Raw genomic sequence first — 18944 nt, 5'->3', positions numbered from 1 at the left:
ACCACCAGCAGCAGCGGCAGCGGCAGCAGCAGTATGGACCGGAGGAACTCATCACCCCGCACCTCCCCGCATCTCCGCACACCTCCCCGCATCTCCGCACACCTCCCCACATCTCCCCACATCTCCCGCGCAGGTCATCCTGATGGAGCTACCCTCGCGCGTCGAGCTGCGGCAGAAGAACCTCTTCCAGTTGGCTCGACATCGCCCCGAGTTCTGCCCCCACCACCCACCCCCCACCCACCAAGGTCATGCTTGCCTTTGGCGCGGGCCAGTACTGGGGGCTCGGCCTCTCGGTCGTGCTCATGGGCATCCTCATCCAGGTAAGACCTCGGCGCACCTCGGCGCATCTCGGCGAATCACCGGCCCATCACCCCCACCTTGGGAGACTCTTGCAGCTCTCGGCTAAGCGTCGGCGAGCCTCGCGCAGATGCTCGGCTCGCCCTACCTCAAGTCCACCTTCCTCTTCTGGTCAATGATGTTCGGCTGCCTCGTCTCGGCCATCGCGACGTACAAGGACCCGGCCACCGGCGAGACCCTCGGGTACTGGACCGACACCCGCATCTCGAACGCGCGCCCGCCCCTCTCCCCCTCGCTTGAATCCGAGATCCGGTCCAGCGGCTGAACGGGGTGCATGGACTCCTCAGGCGCCCGTCTTCACCTTCTTCTGGTCCGAGATCCAGTTCACGCCCGGCACAACCCGCCCCTCGAAGCTGCGGTCGGGCTGGAGCCGTGAACGGCGCCTCTTCACACCTCGCGCGCGTGAGCAGGCTTCGCGATCGAGTACTTTCTGCCGCTGCTCATCTGCTCCTTCATCACCACCGCAGAGACCATCGGCGACGTCAAGATGACGGCAAAGTTCTCAAAGGTAACCGACGAGGCCGAGATCATCGCGAGGCAGCGCAGACGCGCCCACGGCGAGCGGCGCAGCGGCTGCGGACAGCGTCTATTCACAGCGCGTCCTCTGTGAACAGGCAGCAGGGCGGCGTGCTGGCGGACGGAGTCAACTCCATCATCGCGTGCCTCTGCGGCGCCTCCTACAGACCAACCCTCATCTCCCGCAACCTCCCGCAATCACCCCCGCAATCTCCCGCAATCTCGCCTCCGACCTCACCTCCAAGGCCCCGGCCGAGCAGCGTCTCTTCTCACGCCTTCTCACCACGCCTTCTCACAGGCTCGCCGCCTAACACAACATTCTCGCAGAACAACGGCATCATCGCGCTCACCAAGTGCGGACTGCACCCCCCTCGCTGTGCCCCGGCCAGCTGGGCTCCGCACACACCACTGTGAACAGACCGCCGTCTTCACAGCTCGAGGCTGTGAACCCCAGCCCGCCTCTCACAGCGCGAGGTGAACGCAGGTGCGCGTCGCGCTCGGCCGGCTTCGCGTGCGCCGGCTGGCTCATCTTCATCGGACTCTTCGGCAAGGTAGCCTCCCCCCTTCTTGCCAGAGCTCCTGCCCCACCACCACTGCCGTTGTGTGTGTGTGGAGAGAGAGAGAGGGAGAGGGGAGCTTACCTTGCCTTACACCTCAGGTCGGCGCGGCGATGGCCTCCATCCCGATGCCGATCGTCGGCGCGGCTCACGCTCCAGGGCTTCACCGCAGCGAAAGCATTCATACCACACCAATTGCGTGCTGCTGCCGCACTAGGCGGCGTCATCCTCCAATGCTTCACTATGGTCTTCGTCGCCGGCATGCAGATCCTCGGCCCGCTCCTCAAGGCGAGATACAGCCGAGAGTAGCCGGGATTGGGCGATGCAGATCCTGGACCGCTCCAGAGGTAGTCTCGCCCGCATCTCGGCGCATCTCGGCGCATCTCTCGGTGTACTCAAGGTTCGCCGCAACAGCTTCATCGTCATGCTCTCTCTCGCCTTCGGCCTCGGCGTCGCCATGGAGCCGCAGGCGAGATCGCCGAGATTTCATTCGGCGAGATGATGAGATTCGGCGACATTCGGCGATGACGCGGCTCCGGCGTCGCGATCGCACCGCGGAGACTCGCGAGAGGCACCTCTCAAGAACACTCTCGTCTGCCCCCCACCCACCCACCCACCCCCGCACCCCCGTTCACTCCCCATACTCTCAGACACGCGCACACGCGCAATTGTGACGCAGGTTGTCGCAGCCAACGGCGTCTCCTCCTTCTACGGCAAGAACCTCGACCACATCTACGGCGAGGCGGCGCTTCCCGCCCCCGTGAGGGGGGTGCGAGCCGGACTGTCGGCTCGTTGCGGTCGTAGGCCTGTGGCCTCGCCACCTGGTCTGCGACGAGTTCCCCAAAGTCGAGACCGAGGTCTCGCCGTCCTCGTGCGCCGTCGGCAACAATGCCATCACCGTCAGCGAGGCGGACTGCACTCTGATCGGCGGCACGTACACGCCCGCCGTCACCGAGGCTGCTTGGCCCTTGCCCCCGCCACCTCGTGTGTGTGTGCGGTGTGGATTGACTTTGCCTCCACCGTGCCTTAGATGGTCGAGACCAAGACGTGCGCCAACAAGAACGGCAACTGCTGCAAAAAGTACAACAAGGGGATGGACTCGCTGCGCACGTCCATCATCCTCATCCTCAAGACGCCGTACGGCATCGCGGTCCTCGTCGCGCCGCTGCCTCCAGCTGGGGAGAGAGCGTCTCGTCACGGCCTCTGGCCGTGAGCAGGTGATCATCGCCCTGGTCCTCAACCTCATCCTGCCCCACGAGAAGGAGGAGGAGGAGGACGACGACGAGCCCATGTAATGGCGACGTCGCCGGCGCTTGACCTTGAACAGCGGCCGATGCGCCCCCCTCCTTAGTGTACCATTTTTGCGAGGGGGCGCGCTCGCACCTCTCGCGCCGAGCCGACCCCCATGCCTCGCGCGGGTGCGCCGGTGCCGTGGTGCAGCAAGCGCTTCGCTGCCTCCCCACAAGGCGATCGACAGCGCCCTTCCGAGGTCACCTCGGAGCCCCACCCCAGCCCGCAGCCCCGCACTGAGCCGGTCCGTGCCCACACCTGTTTCCCTCTGCCTTTACCGGCTTGCGCCACCCGTGTTCGAGTTCTCTCCCCACAATACATGGCCCATCACTCCGCACGCGGGGCATTTGTGGCACATTGTCGAGGTGCGTATGCACCTGTAAATTTCGAGAGAGAGGCATGTGCATGCATGTGCGCAACGATCAAATTTCTCAAATACTCTCAGACACTTACACCGATCCGGATGGGGCCGAATGGCAGCATGATGATGTCGCGAGGCGGCATGGGCATGCGCGGCGGCGGGTACGGCCCGATGTCGGGCGGGTACGGCCGCGGCGGGTACGGCTACGAGAACCGGGACCCGATGATGCCTCGCACGGACCTCGTGGCCGACCTTGGCCTGGGACAGTACGGTGGGTACGGCGAGTATAGGCTGGGCACTGGGATAGGGTATTTCCGCATGGTCGACGGGCTCGTCTCGCCCTCCCTCGCTGGTGTGTTCATAGGGGGGTGGGGTCATAACAAACACGGTACAGGATCGAGGCACGCTGCTGAAGCAGTGTCGTCCCCCCTCTCCATCGTCTCCCTGGGAGACTTCGGCGGTGGTCGACGACGCGGCGGAGATTGTGAGCAACGAGGCGGCGGACGGTGACGCGGCGGGCCGGCCCGAGGCGATGAAGGCGGCGGCGTTTTCGGCCGTGCGACAGCAATTTCCATGCCCCGCGTCAGAATGTCGACGACGGAGACTGTGGTCTTGTGCTCCGTTCCTGTGAGTCGTACTCCACGCCCCCTCCAACACGCTCGTCGACGACGCCGCCGTCTGCCTCCAGCTCGCCCGCCACGCCTTGCAGGCGGCTCCCCCTCCCGCGGTGTACCTGTGTTATAGCGCTGCCAGGGCGCGCCAGTCCCGTACGGGTACGTTCGTGCCCAGTCGTGTTGTTGTCTGCTCACGCAAAATGACATCAAAATGTTAATACACATCAAAGAATAACGTGTAGTCCACAGTGCTCACACAACGAGAATAATGCACAATAAGGAGAGAGAAGGCCATCACGCCGATCGCGCGCCCCGGGGGGCCATGTCCATGTTCGAGACATGAGGGATCGAATCCGAAGGCTTGGGCGGCGGGACGCGAACAAAAGGCGGCTATGGTTGGGGGCAAGTCAGCGCCCCCCCGGCTGGCACCGACGGCAGCAACGGGATGTGTCGGTGTCGGTAAGTTCCATGCAAGCCCACCTGCGGTGGCGGCGGGCCGGCCCGTTGACAACCCCAACGAGCAAAACGGGAGATGGAGGCGAGAAGTCAGCATCCCCACCTGGAAGTCTGCTCTCGAGGAGCTGCTTGCGGCTTCCGTACTAGACAAGTGAGTGAGGCCGCCTTAGCGCCCACAGTTCCGAGATCCAGTGCCGCCGCAGCACCACCCGGAGCTGAGAGGGCAGAATCCAAACTCCCACTCTCCAAGGATGTTCTTGCACTCGCACCTGCCCGTGCAGTCGGAGTTGAGGGAGCAGCGGTGGTGGTCCGGGTGGTTGCCGCCAATCGGGTCGCGGAAGGGTCCACATTTCTTCAGAGCGCCGTACCAGTGCGACTCACCCGACTGACAAAAGCGGCAGGGTGGCTCGGCGCCATCGCAAAGGACGCCATCGTGAAGGCTGAGCGTCTCACACTTCGCTTGCCCAACTCCGCAGTTGTTGGCAGGCCCGGAGAGCGCGCCGGAATGGTAGTTTTTGCAAAGCTCGCAGGAGTAAGGGTCGCTAAACAAGGAGAAGGTTGCAGCATTCGCCATCCGGAATGCCGCTCTCAGGCTTCTCCGTGCACGGACTGGTCGCCCTCTGGCCGAGCATTGAATCCGGGGCGTCGCAGCATTTCATCTCAATGTCATTCATTGCGGTATCGTCGCCACCTTGTCCCTCGATGCGGATGCGGAAGCCGCAGATTCCTTTTCCCGCAGGGCAGGAGACGTGGTTCGACCATCCTCCCCAGCCTGCGTTGGTGGAGGGTTCCGATGGGGCAGATCCGCAGTACATCTGCACCGCGTTGGCGCCGGTGTCATCGCCCCCGCCCTGGTTGGGCTCGTTCTTGATGGCGAAGCCGTCAAAGGCGACGGGCCCGCCGCCGCCACAGGCGCAGCACGCGTCGTTCGCGGTGAGGCCCTTGTTGGCATAGCCGTTGCCATAGGTGGCGCAGTTGGAGCCTTCTCCGTACCACGCGCAGTCGTATGTGTCGCCGTCGCTATCGTGCCACAGCTCGCCGTTGGGCATCTTGTCGGTGCATGCACTGCACGAGGACCAAGCGCTCCAGCCGCCCCAATGGCCGCCGTGCGACGTGATCTCCGTGCCATCACTGCATCGCATCCTGACTGCGTTGAGGCCCGTGTCGTCGCCACTGCCCTGGTTGCCCTCGACCCGCTGTTGCATCGCGACGGCAAACTCGCCATCGGGGCACGAGGCCCACGCCTGCCAGTCTCCCCAGGAGTGAGCACCCGCGTGCCCCGTCGCGACCAAGGTGTCTCCGGCCTGAACCCCGCTGCACGCAGTGAGCGCAGAGTCGGTGGTCTCGCAAAGCCAGTCGAGGTTGGGCGCGATTGCCGCAGCATACACTTCTCCAGTGCATTCGGGCTCGATCTTCTGCCCACTCATGGTAACGCCGAATTGCTCGTAGTCGCCGCAGTCGTTGCGTCGGAACCAGGGGCCGCCCGAGTCGCCAAAGCAAGTAGCAACGCCGTCGGAGGCTTGGTAGGAGGAGGTGATCACGTTGGCCGAACGGCGGGTGATGGTAATCTCGCCGTCGTGCAGCTTGTGTGAGGTGCCTCCATTGTTGCCCCAGCCGGCGACCCAAGCGTCGTCAGCCCCCGCGACCGGGGTCGAGGAGGAGAGCGGAATCGGCTTCGCCGCATACATCGGCTTGTCGAGCTTGAGTAGCATCATGTCGAAGTTCCCGTCCGACTTGTATTTAGGGTGGATGTAGGTGTCCGAGGCCTCGATGGTACGCGCCGCGTTGCCGTCGGCTTGGTTGATCGCTGTCGCCAGATTGTCGGCACAGATCCCAAGGTTTGTGTCCCGACCGCAGTCGCGGGAGCGGTAGAAGTACCAGGTCGAGCGGTCGAACGCGGAATTAGACTCCCTGAGGGTGGTGACGGGGCGACATGAGACAGAATGGAAGGGCGATCGGGACAAGGCGGGTAAGGAGGATAGGGGGAAGTGTATGGAAGGGCGATCGGACAAGGCAGGTAACGAGTGGGGGAAGTGTGCAGGAAGTGCGTTCCTGATGGCATTGTCGTTCGAGTCCCTCTTCATCAGGCAGTGCGCGCTCGTGAGGATCCACTCGCGGTCGATGAGGGTGCCAGAGCAGGTCGACGCGTCAAACACATCGTCTTTCCACATGAGCCGAACTAACCACGGGTAGTCGTCGGTCCACTTGTCCTGCGACACGGCGTCCCCACCGTTCACGAGTGCGCGGCCACGTTGGACCGGGTCTTTGATGTTGTCGTGTGCGATCTTCGTTGAGTTCTTGGAGAGGATCTTGCGGCTCTCGCCGACGTCGAACGTGCCGTCGGCGCTGGCGATGGTGCTGGCAGTCTGGACGGGCGCCCCGATCGTGGCCGCGACGGCGAAGGCGACCAGCGAGAGGCGGAGCATGCTGTGGTTGGAGGCCGGCGGGAGTGGGGCGAGTTAGGTGGCGGTTGGCGAGGTGGGGCGCGTTAGGTGTAGAGGCGCGCAGGAGCGGAACGCCGGGCAGGGGCGGCGGCACACATGACTGGAACCTTGTCTTGGCTGTTCGTTCGTGATGTCGGAGTCACGCGAAAAACGTCAAAACACAAACCCCAAATCGCCCAAACCAAGGAAGGTATTTTGACAAGGTAAGTTTTATGTGTTTGCTTCATGGATGGTGCTGGATGGCGTCCGCCAACATGGACAAAGGAGGAAGAGGGCAGGTTTCAGAAAGAAAGAAAGAAAGAAAACGGACAAAGAAAAAGATCAGTCAGGCAGGGAGGGATGGGAGGACGGCACGCCGTCACCACACAGGGAATTTGAGGAGATGAGTGTGGTGCTAGCCTGCTGACCTCCTTTCACCTCCTGCTCTCCGGCACGATCCGCCTCGGCTCGTCTCGTCTCGTCTGTCCTCGAGGATGCTGCCTCCTCCGCCAGATGGAGGTGAGGCTGCCGGCAGGGAAGTGGACGGAGAAGAGCGAGGAGCAGCGGGCGAAGGCGAATTTGCCGATTGAGACGAGACTGTGCGTGGCATACCATACCCCGGAAAAAGTTGGAACCCTGGCGCGAATGTTAGTGGTCACCACCCTGGCCTGGGCGCTGCCCGATGGCTCCAAGATCCACTCCACCAAGCTGACGAGTTCCGCAGAGCTCTCCCCCGCCGCGACGCTGGCTTCTGCAAAGGCGATCGACAACTACACCATAACCGTCCGCCGCGAGCTGCATCGCATTCCGGAGCTGCTGTACGACCTGCAGCGCACCTCGGCGTACGTGCGCGAGAAGCTTGACGAGCTGGGCATCGCGTACCAGTACCCCGTGGCAAAGGAGCGCATCGTCGGCTGCCGCCACCGCTTCACAGCCGACCGCTCTCACCGCCAGACTTGGTCTCCAGGAGGGCATCGTCGCCACAATCGGTTCAGGCAAGGAGCCGTGCGTGGGCCTGCGCGCAGACATGGACGCGCTCCCCATCCACGAAGAGGTCGAGTGTCCGTTCCGCAGCCGCACCGACGGTAAGATGCACGCCTGCGGACACGACGCCCACACGGCGCCGCTGCCCGCCGCCGCAGCCGCCTGATCAACCCGTGTCACCCAAAACCGACGCGTCGTCCACCAAAGGCGATGCTGCTCGGCGCCGCAAGGCTGCTGCAGGAGCGGTTCGCCGCCGGCCAGCTGCATGGCACCGTCAAGCTCCTCTTTCAGCCCGCCGAGGAGGGCGGCGCCGGAGGGCCAGCCACCGCTTAGATGCCGGCACTGATTCCGCCACTCCAGGAGCTCCAGAAGGCTCGGGCTCGGCTTCACCCAACAGCACATACCCGGGGGCCCGATCGCACGACAGCACAGTGACAGCCAGACACGCTACATGGGGCCGTGTCCCCTGTTCATACGCAAGGCTCGAGCAGCCGGTCAAACAGCGCCCGAGATCACGCGAGATCGGCCGAGGTGCGGTAGGCTCGCCATGCGCCTCGCCGGCGTCCTCGAGGCGCGAGCCATTTCCGAGATCGAGATCACCCGAGATCACCCGAGACCATCCGAGACCACCCCGAGACCACCCCGAGACCACCCCGAGATCACCCGAGACCATCCGAGATCACCCGAGATCACCCGAGACCATCCGAGATCACCCGAGATCACCCGAGACCATCCGAGACCATCCGAGATCACCCCGAGACCACCCCGAGACCACCCCGAGACCACCCCGAGACCACCCCGAGATCACCCCGAGATCACCCGAGGTCACCCGCGGCTGTAGGACGCGCCGCGAATCGGCCGCCTCTTCGCGCTGCATGTCTGGCCGGGGGTTGTGCGAGGCCGGCGATGGGCAGGACATGTCCACGACACATCCACGACACGTCCAACAGGTCTGGCCGGGCTTGCCTTCGGGCGTGGTCGCGTCGCGCGCGGGCACGATCATGGCGGCGGCAGGCGCTGGCCTACCCCGCCGGATGTGGAGAGATGTTGCATTACAGCCCTGTGCCGTCCAGCAGCGCTACGCGGCGGCATCCCACCGCATATACGCCCTAGATGTGGAGTGAGAGAAGTCCACGCAGCGGCTTGCTCGGCGCCATCCCCAGCACTGTTGCTGCCACTCTCTCCGGACAGCCGTGCTGCTGTGATTGGTCGCATCGCACTCTCACCCGACGGGGACTCCCCTCGGGTGACTTGCCTGTACGCAGGCTCGTAGCCCGTCTCTCGCCGTGTTATTGCGCCGCGCGCTCAGCGGCGTGTCCTCCCGCTTCCACAGGCTTCTACCACGCCGAGTTTGTCGGGCACGCGCGGCACGCGGCGGTGCGGACGTGTCGTGGACGCGTCGTGGACGTGTCGTGGGCGCGCGCCGTAGGCACGGAGGGCACGCGGCGATGCCGCACACGACCGTGGACCCGTTCATGTGCGTGGGTACTCGAGAAGATGAGTAGGATGTGTCCAGTGTCGCCCGACGGGTGTAGTCTAGCTGGCGCTCGAGAGGACGCGCAGTCGCGCAGCCGCCGATGCTAGACTCGCAGCCCTTGCTTGCACGCGATGCTCGGACCACACCGCACGGCACCGCACGCTCGCACCGCCGTTGCGTCTGCACTGTTGGCGCGTCCGTGCTGTGCAGGTGCGTGGCGGCAGCGCTGCAAGGTCTTCAGACAGTCATCTCGCGCAATCTCGCGCCGGTGGAGGCCGGTGTGGTGTCGACGACGTTCGTGCATGGCGGGTCGGCCTATAACATCATCCCAGGCGCGCTTGGGTGTAGCCGAGATGTCGCCGAGATATCGCGAGGTCTAGGCGAGGTGCAGCCAAGGTGCAGCCGAGGTGCAGCCGAGGTGCAGCCGAGGTGCAGCCGAGGTGCAGCCGAGGTGCAGCCGAGGTCTAGTCGAGATGTCGCCGAGGTGTCGCCGAGGTAGCCGCGACACCGCCCGCCTGGCAACAGGCCGCGTCGAGCTCGGCGGCACCATCCGCTCGCTCTCCAAGGAAGGGTGTGCTTCAGACCTGCCCACGGCAGGGCAGGGAGGCGGCGCTGTGAGCGGCGTCTCTTCACACCTCAGCCGTGGACAGGTACAATCCTGCTTGTGGGAGGGCAGGGAGGCGGCGCTGTGAGCACCGTCTCTTCACAGCTCAGAGCCGTGAACAGGTACCGTTTCCTGCACGAGAAGGTCGAGGCGGTGCTGCGGGGCGCGGCGGCGCTCGGCGGCTGCAGTGTCAACGCCACGCTCTCCTCCATCGAGGAGATCGCGCCGAGAGCTCGCCGAGCTTGGCCGAGAGCTCACGCTCTCTCCCACCGAGGCTGCGGCGCCGCAGTCGTTTTTTTCTTTTTTTATAGAGAGCAGGGTACTCTCGCCCGCCGCGGCAGCTGAGACGCTTCTGTGAACCTTCCACGAACCTTCCTGTAGGAGGACTGCCTCACCGCCGCGGTGACGCCGCCTGGCGCGCCGGGCCCCTGCACCTTCCCGCCGACCGTCAACGCCGAGGCGGGCGGACAGCCGGGGCAGCGGGCTTACCAGAGGGCTGACGCCTCACTGAGGATTCGGTATCACAGGCGTGCGGGACTCCACCGCGGCGGGCTGCCAGTGCCTCTACCGCACTCACGCAGGCCGCGTTGAGAGCAGGCGGGGCACACGACCGTGCGGCGGGCGGCGGAGGCGCTGGTGGGGGCCGAGTCGTTCGTCGAGGTGGAGCCGACGATGGGGGGGGAGGACTTTGCGTGCCTCCGCGCCAGATGCCACAGAGAGCAGCTCCGCCGCCGCTGCTCTGTTGGCCTGGCGACTCGGAAGAAGAAAGAGAGTCTTTCACACTGTCCCTACGTCTGCCACCACACCGCTTTTGCGCAGGTACCTCCTCGCCCACCGGCCCGGCGCGATGGCCTTTCTTGGCATCGGCAACCGCTCGCTCGGCACCGCGACGTCGGTAAGGGGATGCACAAGTCGTTGCCTCTCTTCGACGGCTCCGGCTGTGAGCAGGTACCGACGTGAACCTGCACAACGGCCGCTTCCAGATGGACGAGGGGCAGCTGCACCTCGGCGCGAGAGGTAGCCGAGATCCGGCCCAGATTCCGGCCCAGATTTGGAGATTCGGCCCGGTTGGGCTTGGGGCTTGCGAGGGAGTGGGTAGGGAGGGTCGTCACTTTACAGCTGGTAGTTTGGGCACAGGCGCGGCGCTGCACGTCGAGCTCGCGACGCATGCCCTCGCCGAGCTGACCGCCGGTGACGCCGCTGGCTGCGCCGAGGGCGAGGCGGGGCCGACTTGCGCCGAGGGGACATACCTCGAGGCGGAGGATTGAAATTTGCATGAGAGGTCTTGGGGTCGGAGAGCGAAAAGCGGGGGGTAGAGAGAGACGTGCACAGTGTCCTACACCGCTACAGTCTAAAGCCGTAGAGCAGTGTTTACGGTTCAATACCGTCTCCGCGGTACACATTGCCATTCGCCAGCCCCCCCAAAAATCGCAGTCCGCACACTCCGCCCCATCAGTGCACAGTGACACGGTACGGCGTTACACAAGACCCCGTCAAGTGTACTGCTACGCTCCATCGCGCCGGGGCGGCTCTCGTGGCTTACACGACGCCGCCTCCAACGCCGACCGCCGAGGGGCGCCGGCGGCCCCATCCAAAGCGTCGGACGAGGGCGCTCGCCCCTCCGTCCAGCGGCGTCGCGCCGAGCTCCTTGGCCAGAAGCATGAGCGACACCTGCAGAGGATTGCCGGCAGCTGTTACCTGGAGATTGTGGGAGGCGGGGACTGCGCCAAGGGGGGACGCGCCTCGCGATGTGCTCCTGGGAAGAAGGACATGGCGAGCGCCTTGTACAGGCCGGCGTGCCCGTCGAGGCCGGCGATGAGCTCCTGCGGCGTGGTCTGAAAAAAGTAGTCAAACGGACAGCCGCCGAGCGCCGGGTCATTCTCGTGCACCAGCACGATCGGCAGCCTGTCTGCGCGGGCCTGCTTGACCTGCTCGGCCAGCCGCTCGTCGCTGACGAAGGTGTGCTCGTTGAGGTAGAGCAGCATGTGCGTCGCGTCGCCGGCACGGCGCGGCGCCGAGCGGCGAAGGACGCTGGAGCGGCGGCGAGAAGCCCGGGAGTCGGACGAGCAGGGCTCCTCCGCCGTCGAGACGGTGAGGCTGCTTCTGCCGAACTTGGCCGTGAGCTCGTCGGCCAGCTCCGCCGCGCCCGCGTTGGCCGGCGAAGCCCAGAGCACCACCGGCTTGGGGAAGGCGAGCGCCTCGCGCTGCACCTCGCCAGGCACGTAGAGCCGCATCTGCTCCTTGCTCAGTGCCTCGTAGTTAGGCGAGCAGAGAAGCAGCGCCTATGTGGCAACCGCGATGGCTCGACACGAGGGGGGGGGGGGGGGGGGCAAATGGAAAGGGGGGGGGGGGGTGAGGGCGGTGCCTCGGCGATGGTTTTGAGCGACACGCGCTGAAATGCCTCGATGCGGTGCCACGTCGTCATCGGCCAGCCTTTGTCGAAGATGGCCGCTCGCAGGTCCTCCGGGCATTCCGCGCGCAGCACCTGCAACCCAGCACACACAGGGAGACGCTTGCAGATCACGCGGGTTACAGAAGCGGGGTGGGCGGGGGCTTGGCGGCTACTCGGCGGCGCCTCGAGCGTCCCTCCCTTCTTCGGGTCCGCCTCTTGCACGAGGACGAGCGGCTTCTGCCGGTCGAGCGACGCGCGCACCTCCCGCTCGCAGTTCTTGCTCCCGAAGTAGCCAAGCGAGAGGAAGAAGAGGACCACCTGAGAGCGGCTGATGTACTCCTCGAGCGCCCCGATGCTCTTGAGATCGTCCACCTATTTGAAGGAAAGCAGGAAGGGGTGTCAGAGATTGGGCTGTACGTGGGAACACTCTGCTAGATCTATCGGCGCACGTCGAGGAAGATCTTGATGTCCGGAATCAGCAGCTGCAGCTGCTTCTTGATGACAGCGGCGGCGTCTTGCCCAGTTGACCTATTGGATGCCGGGGGTGGTGGTTCTTGGGGGGATTGTAAAGTCGTCTTCTCCCTCCATGCTGCGCACACCATATGTGGCTGTTGAAGAGGTGCCATGTGTGGCCTCGCGCCAGCGTCAGCTCAGGTTGCTGCCTGTCCGACACGAGCCGAATCGTGGGGACCATGGCGACGCGGCGGGCGGCGACGATGGCACCGACGAGGAAGATCAAGAGCGCAAAGGCCACGAGGACGATCATCCCATTTACGACCCCATCCAGCTTGTCGATCCCGAGGACTGCATCGGCGTCATCGATCCCGGAGCGCTCCTTGATGGCAAGGAAAATAGTGGTCCAATTGGCGACGAGGAAGAAGAGGAGGAGCACAAGGCTCGTGGCGACAGCAAGGCAGTCGTCCTCCACCCTCTTGTACGGCCGCACGACGGCGAGCACGACGGCGTAGAAGCAGCAGATGACCGTCGCCACCATGAGGCGGCGAAACCCTTCCTCCTCCGGTATCAGCAGCACGAAGCCGGTCAGCACGAGCTTGCGGGCCAGCTCGAGCGCCTCCCACCAGAAGTAGGTCAGCTCGTACTCCTGGTGGAGGAAGGCGGTCGCCCGTGTCAGAGCATTCGGCGTCTTGGCCTGCAACGGCTTGTGGCAGGCGAGAAGGAGGGCCGAGTAGAGGACTAGCGAGCCGACCGGCCAGACGACGACGAAGCCGATGGCGAGATTCTTGATGGGCCCGTGATCGTCTGTGCCGCACTCGACGCTCGCGTCCTGCCGCATGTAGGAGACCTGCTCCAGGCGCTCGTTCGGCGGAGAGATGGTGTAGGCATGGCACGACCAGGAGCGGAAGATGGAGACGCTGACAGAAGGCACGAAGAAGAAGATGAGCACCAAACAGGCGGGCGTGAGATCAAGAAGGCCGAGGACTGCCTCCGCAAGCCAAGATCTCGCCGATGCAGAGACCCGCGATTCGTCTATACGCATAGCCGACGCCGATGCTTCGCCCTCACCGATGTCCGCGCCGCCTCTCGCAGCACGCCTGCGCCAGAGCCGCAATCCGACGCCCGCCAGCAGCAGCAGCACGATGAGGCCGATGGGAGAGGTAGCGAAGACGACGAGCCGACTGGCGTACGGCATGCACTGGGCCGGAAGGATTAAGTCGGACCAGTCGACGGAGATGACGTCGGAGAGTGCGTTGGTCCAGTCCGTGTACTTCTCCGGCAGCCGCGCCGAGTAGGTGGTGGGGAGCACAATGCAGACCTGGTAGAAGCTGAGGAGGATCTTGAGCTTTGGCGTGAGGCCGACCTCGACGTAATACGCAACAGCGCTGTCCGCGAAGCGAAGGATAGAGCCGATGTAGGGCTCCTTCCGCCACGGCATGCTGTAAGCCCATGCTGCGAGGCCGCAGGCGACGAGGAGAGTGAAGACGATAGAGGCGATGCTTGCCGTCGCCGTGCCGCGCGCTACGCACTCCTTGCACTCGTCGCCGTCGGCGAGGTAGTGATTGTCATGGACGCAGAGCTGGCACTCGGGGCCTTTGAAGTCCGAAGCGCAGTACTCCGAACCCGCCTCCGCCATTCGGCGGCCGCGAGAGGCGCCTGTCGACTCGCTGCCGGCGCATCGCGTCTTGCTGGCGTTTTCATCGCCGCCAAAGGGGCCGCACTCTGTCAGCACGGCGGAGGAGGGGCTCGCACGCCAGAAGCCAGGCGTAAGGATGAGGGTCTCAAGGGTGGTGTTGTCCGGGCAGACAGCGTTCGGCGGGCAAGGCTTGCAGTATTCGGTCGGGGATTTGAAGATGTCGTTCGGGTCGGCAGTCGAATTCAGTAGGTAGTAGCCGTCCATGCAAAACGAGCAGGTGCTGCTGCCGTTGACCGAGCTGAGGGGATGAGGGCATGGGATGCACAGGCCCTGGCCGGCGTTGATGGCGTAGTAACCGGCAGCGCACTCGTCGCACGCGTCGCTGCCGGCGCTGGAAGAGGTGCCGGGCTCACATCGCTCGCACTTGGCGAGGCCAGGCGTGGCGGCGACGGAGCCCGGTGAGCACTCTGCCGGCGGCGCAGCGCCGCCGCCGCACGACGAGCCCGCCGGACAGTCGAAGCAGTCGGGCAAGCCGTCACCGTCCGTGAAATTGGCGTATGTACCCGGCTCGCACGCCGCGGGCAGCTCGAGCGACGCGCCGACGGGGCAGAAGCTGCCAAGCCCGCACGCAACGCAGCCGGCAGCGCCCGAGGCGTTCTGGTAGGATCCCGCCTTGCACGGCTCGCACTCGGCGAGGCCAGCCTCTGCGGCGAAGGTACCCGGTCGGCACGCCGCGCACGCGCCGCCACTGTAGGCTCCCTCGGCTGCGCTCGATGTGCCGGTGGGGCAGAGCTCACACGCCGCGCTCGAGTTGGAGCCGTTGCGCGGGTTGAAGCTGCCGGGCGGACAGGCCTCCCACACCATTCGGGTGGCGGCGCCTGCCTGGCTACAGAAGCCTCCACGCGGGCAGGGGTCGCAAACGGCGAGGCCAACCTCAGGAGAGAAGCTGCCGGCGGGGCAAGGCAGGCACTCCTCCTCTCCCACGAGGGGCTGATGCTGGCCCGGAGCGCAGGGGATGCAGCTCTTGTTGCTCGCCGCGCCGAGGGCGGGCATGCGAGTGCCGACCGGGCAGGGCTCGGGCTGCCCGGTCCCCGCCTCGCAGAAGTGGCCCTTGGTGCACTGCCCGCTGCAGGAGGAGTTGGTGAGGCTGCTCGTGTCCCCGTAGTAGCCAGCGGAGCAAGGGTAGCACTCGGGCGCGCTGAGGTCGCCAATGAATTGGCCGGTGGTCGACATATAGCTGCCAAGGCGGCAAACCCAGTCGATCTCCGAGTTCAAAGTCTGTATCGTAATACCGTTGTCGGCGATCTTGCTGGTAAAGGAGGCGTTGCTGATCGAGGAGCGGTGGTCGATGTCTGACAGGAACAGCACCGATGCGATGGACGCCGAATTGTCAATGAAAGTGACACCCGCAATAGAGAGGAACTTGTTCCCTTGCGCGTAGACGACGCCGCCCCACTACGGTTGCGAGGAGAGAGCGGGGTGAGGCAGCCATGGCCCTCTGTCTCTCTCCCGCTGCCGTGCGGCGCTGCAGAGAGGCGGCTAGCTCTACCGGCGCACCTGGCCAGCCGAGCAACCCGTCACGGCGGAGTTGATTATTGCAATTATCGAGACCGCACCGCTGTCCTCCGCGTAGACGACGCCGCCGTACTGCGGTTGCGAGGAGAGAGCGGTCAGGCAAGCCTGGCCCTCTGCATCTCTCGCCCCGCTGTTGTGAGGCGCTGCAGGGGCGGCGGCTAGCTCTAATGGGCGCACCACGACAGCCGAGCAATTCCTCACGGTGGAGTCGGTTATCGAGACCGCACCGCTATCAAGCGAAGAGACGACGCCGCCGAGCTGCGGTTGCGAGGAGAGCGGGGTCAGGCAAGCCTGGCCCTATTCATCTCTCGTCCCGCTGCCGTGTGGCGCTACTGGAGGCGGCTAGCTCTGCGCGGCGCACCCCGCCAGCCCAGCAGCTCGACACGGTCGAGTTGGTTATCGAGACCGCACCGCTGTTGATATACGCGTAGACGACGCCGCCGTACTGCGGTTGCGAGGAGAGAGTGGGGTGAGGCAGCGGTGTTCCTCTCTATCTCTTGCCCCGCTGCTGTGTGGCGCTACTGGAGGCGACTAGCTCTGCGCGGCGCACCTGGCCAGCCGAGCAGCTCGTCACGGTCGAGTCAATTATCGAGACCGCACCGCTGTTCCACGCGTAGACGACGCCGCCGTACTGCGGTTGCGAGGAGAGAGCGGGTCACAGCCGTGTCCCTCTCTCTATATATATCTCCTCCAGCTTTGTGCGCACATAGGCAGCGGAGCAGTCCGTAACGGTCGAGCCGATGATCTCGACGTCACCTGCGCCGTTCGCGAACACAACGCCGCCGCCGTAACCCCCCTTCCCGTTGACGAGGGTCAGCCCCCGCAGGGTGAGGCTGCAGCCGCCCCGGAGGTAAAAGAGCCCAGTCTGTTCCTGGCCGTCGAGCGTCGCGCCCTCGCCGCTGCTGGCGACGGTCACCGTGATGCTGGAGGTGCAGATGATCTGGTCGCTCAGCTCGAGGTGTGCACCCGGCGCCAGGTAGACGGATAAGTCGGCAGTAGCCTCCTCGATCAGGGAGCGGAGCTGCTCGGCCTCGGTCGCCGCGGAGGCATTTGGGGGGAGCGGGGGCAGCGGGGCCAGCGGCAGTGGCGGTGGGGATTGCGGCGGAGACAGCGGCGGCGCGATCGCTTGTGTGCCACGCGCGTCCTGGAGGAAGAAGAGGAGCGCCACAACTCGGAAAGCAGGTGTGCTGGCGAGCAAGTGCACAGCGCCAGCTGCGCGGGTGCGGCCATGCATGCTCTTCTTCTCCTTCCGCCCACGCAGCGGCCCGCGGCACGCCGCGAGGCTCAGCGCAGCCAGCATGAACGCGCAAGAAAAGAGGAACGTCACGGAGGCGCGGCGGTCGGGCTCAGTGTTGGTCGCCCTACGCGTTGCCTGGTTCTCGATGCGCGGTGAGTCGGCCGGCGGCTCGCTGCCGGCGGTTTTTTCCGCCGCCGGCTCTCCGTGCTGGCCGACCGAGGGAAAGTGATAGTCGCAGGAATAAATCGGGCCCAGAAGGATGGAGGTTTCCCAGACGAGGAGGTCCTCGCGGAGATCGGCGGGCTTCTTGAGCCCGCGCGGTGCGGGCGCCAGCACGTCGGTGGCAAATATGCCGGTGAGGTTGCGCGTGACGATTGCTTCTCCACGCCCCGCGGGCACGTGAGCGGCGTGGTGCGAGCGCGTCGTAATGGCGAGAGCGAGCATTGCACTCGAAAGTCGGCGGATTTTACGGTGAACGAGAAAAAGAAACGCCGCCTGGCATTGTGCGAGAAAGAGTGGAGAGCGCAGTGCAGGAGACAAGACTCGAGTGTCCGTGTGTGAGAGCGCTGTAAGTTTGCCCATGTCGTCAGCGGCCGCCCCAAAGCCGTTGGGGCGCAGTACGGGCGCCCCCTGTGGGACCGCGCAGCACAGGCCGTAGCCCAGCGCTCTGCTTCAGCCCCTCTGCGCTGCACGGAGCGCCATGGCGCGCCTCTTGTTCTCCTCGATCCGCCGCTTCTGCTCCTCGGACAGACCGCCGCCGCCGCCGCCGCCGCCGCCCCCAGCCAGTCCGCCGCCACCGGCCGTGGCAGGCCCGGCGGCGGCGCGGTGGCCAGAGCCAGGGAAGGGGGCGGCGGAGCCGGCCGCACCAGGCGGGGCCCAGAGGGCGGGCGGGCAGGCGGCCGGGTGGGCGTCGGCGCTGCTGGCGGGGGCGGCGCGCCGCTGCGCCTCGAGCGAGCGCTGCCGCTGCTCGGCCTCGATCCGGTCGTAGAAGGCAACCACCTGTGGCGACAAAGGAGCGATTGTGTGGCGGCAGATCCGTGTAGAAGGCCGACCACTGACGCGCGCAACGCGGGGGTGGGGGGGGGGAGAGGGGGCCGGGGAGGCGAGGGCGGCGGTGGGAGCGGAGGCGGCGAGGGATGCGGTGAGGCTGGCAGCGGCATCAGCCACCTTTGGGTGAGCGCGCACGCGGCCGGGGTCGAAGGAGAGGAGCCTAGCGGAGAGGGCGACGAGTGGGTGTGAAGAGTGGGGTGTGAAGAGTAGGTGTGGAGGAGAGGCGCCTAGCGGAGAGGGCGACGAGGCCGCGTGTAAACCAACCATATTCAAAACGAACGTGTATCCAGGCGAGCGTACGGACATGTTCTCTCGTGCGGTGTGTGGTCCTCGCATCGGGGCTTGAACGCAAGGGCTCGAGAGGATGCGCATGCTACGTGTACGTGTGCGAGGATGGTTCGAGATCGGCATCTAGGGGGGAGGAGAGGCCACATGCACACGCTGTGTGTGCGAGGATTGTTCAGCATCTAGGGGGGAGGAGCCGCGCGCGGGCGAGCGACTCGGCGCGGGAAAGAGCGACGTACGCGTGCCTGCTCATCAGGAAGAGTGGCGCTGGTTGGGCCAGGCGCGGCGAGAGTGCTTTGGGGGGAGGGAGGGAGGCAGGGAGCGGGAGGGAGGGAGCGGAGGGAGGGAGCGAAGGGAGGGGAGGAGGGATGGGGTGGTGTGTGTGTGTGTGGGGGGGGGGGGGGTTGTGTGCCCCCCCCCCGGGTCGAAGCAGCGGCCGAGGTCGATCTCGACGTTGGGCAGAGTCATGCCTTGCGACTTGTGGATCGAGATTGCCCACCCAAGCTTGAGTGGCACCTGCTGGCGCGAAGCCAGCCGCGTCCCTCCAGACTCGATGCTCCACTCCTGCGGCGGGGCGGGGGGGGGGGGGGGGCAACCAATTTCGGGTCCTTTTGGGCCCATTTTCCGAGGGTGGCCTCGGGCAAATTTGGGCAATTTTGGGCAATTTTGGGGAA

At 65.4% G+C, this 18944-nt stretch overlaps 3 protein-coding genes across 3 annotated transcripts; 1 reads left to right on the top strand and 2 right to left on the bottom strand.

The window, feature by feature from the left end:
- Positions 1 to 4789: 4789 nt before the first annotated feature.
- On the bottom strand, positions 4790 to 5413 carry EMIHUDRAFT_46378 (hypothetical protein; the record flags this gene model as incomplete). Its single annotated transcript, XM_005766924.1, has 2 exons — positions 4790 to 5133; positions 5284 to 5413. Coding segments are annotated over 2 exons (474 nt in total), but the record flags the coding sequence as incomplete, so codon positions are not given.
- A 1797-nt stretch (positions 5414 to 7210) lies between these two features.
- On the top strand, positions 7211 to 11030 carry EMIHUDRAFT_448118 (hypothetical protein). The gene is made up of 12 exons (XM_005766923.1): positions 7211 to 7474; positions 7542 to 7694; positions 7766 to 7875; positions 8099 to 8129; positions 8400 to 8435; positions 8509 to 8572; positions 8892 to 8935; positions 10021 to 10197; positions 10237 to 10331; positions 10459 to 10520; positions 10588 to 10647; positions 10777 to 11030. Exons 1-12 carry the CDS (start codon positions 7220 to 7222, stop codon positions 10905 to 10907), a joined length of 1218 nt encoding a protein of 405 aa, XP_005766980.1. The 5' UTR covers positions 7211 to 7219; the 3' UTR covers positions 10908 to 11030.
- Positions 11031 to 11333: 303 nt separating this feature from the next.
- Positions 11334 to 17379, bottom strand: EMIHUDRAFT_196951 (hypothetical protein; the record flags this gene model as incomplete). Its single annotated transcript, XM_005766922.1, has 13 exons — positions 11334 to 11921; positions 12029 to 12100; positions 12173 to 12403; positions 12481 to 12559; positions 12631 to 13850; positions 15378 to 15578; positions 15681 to 15770; positions 15876 to 15956; positions 16060 to 16143; positions 16249 to 16329; positions 16405 to 16454; positions 16665 to 16728; positions 16903 to 17379. The coding sequence occupies 13 exons, from the start codon at positions 17377 to 17379 to the stop codon at positions 11334 to 11336; spliced, it is 3318 nt and encodes a 1105-aa protein (XP_005766979.1).
- Positions 17380 to 18944: the final 1565 nt, after the last annotated feature.

Source organism: Emiliania huxleyi (assembly GCF_000372725.1).
Source record: "Emiliania huxleyi CCMP1516 unplaced genomic scaffold EMIHUscaffold_5, whole genome shotgun sequence".
Lineage (NCBI taxonomy): Eukaryota > Haptophyta > Isochrysidales > Noelaerhabdaceae > Emiliania > Emiliania huxleyi.
Note: the sequence above shows the minus strand (reverse complement) of the source record. Positions and strands in the feature narration are given on the sequence as shown.

Coding starts and splice junctions, on each gene's coding strand:
- EMIHUDRAFT_448118 (XM_005766923.1), top strand. CDS start 7,220: ATGTTAGTGGTCACCACCCTGGCCTGGGCGCTGCCCGATGGCTCCAAG. Junction 7,876..8,098: donor GAGGAGGGCGGCGCCGGAGG/GCCAGCCACCGC, acceptor GAGGTGCGGTAG/GCTCGCCATGCGCCTCGCCG. Junction 10,198..10,236: donor TCCACCGCGGCGGGCTGCCA/GTGCCTCTACCG, acceptor CGTTGAGAGCAG/GCGGGGCACACGACCGTGCG.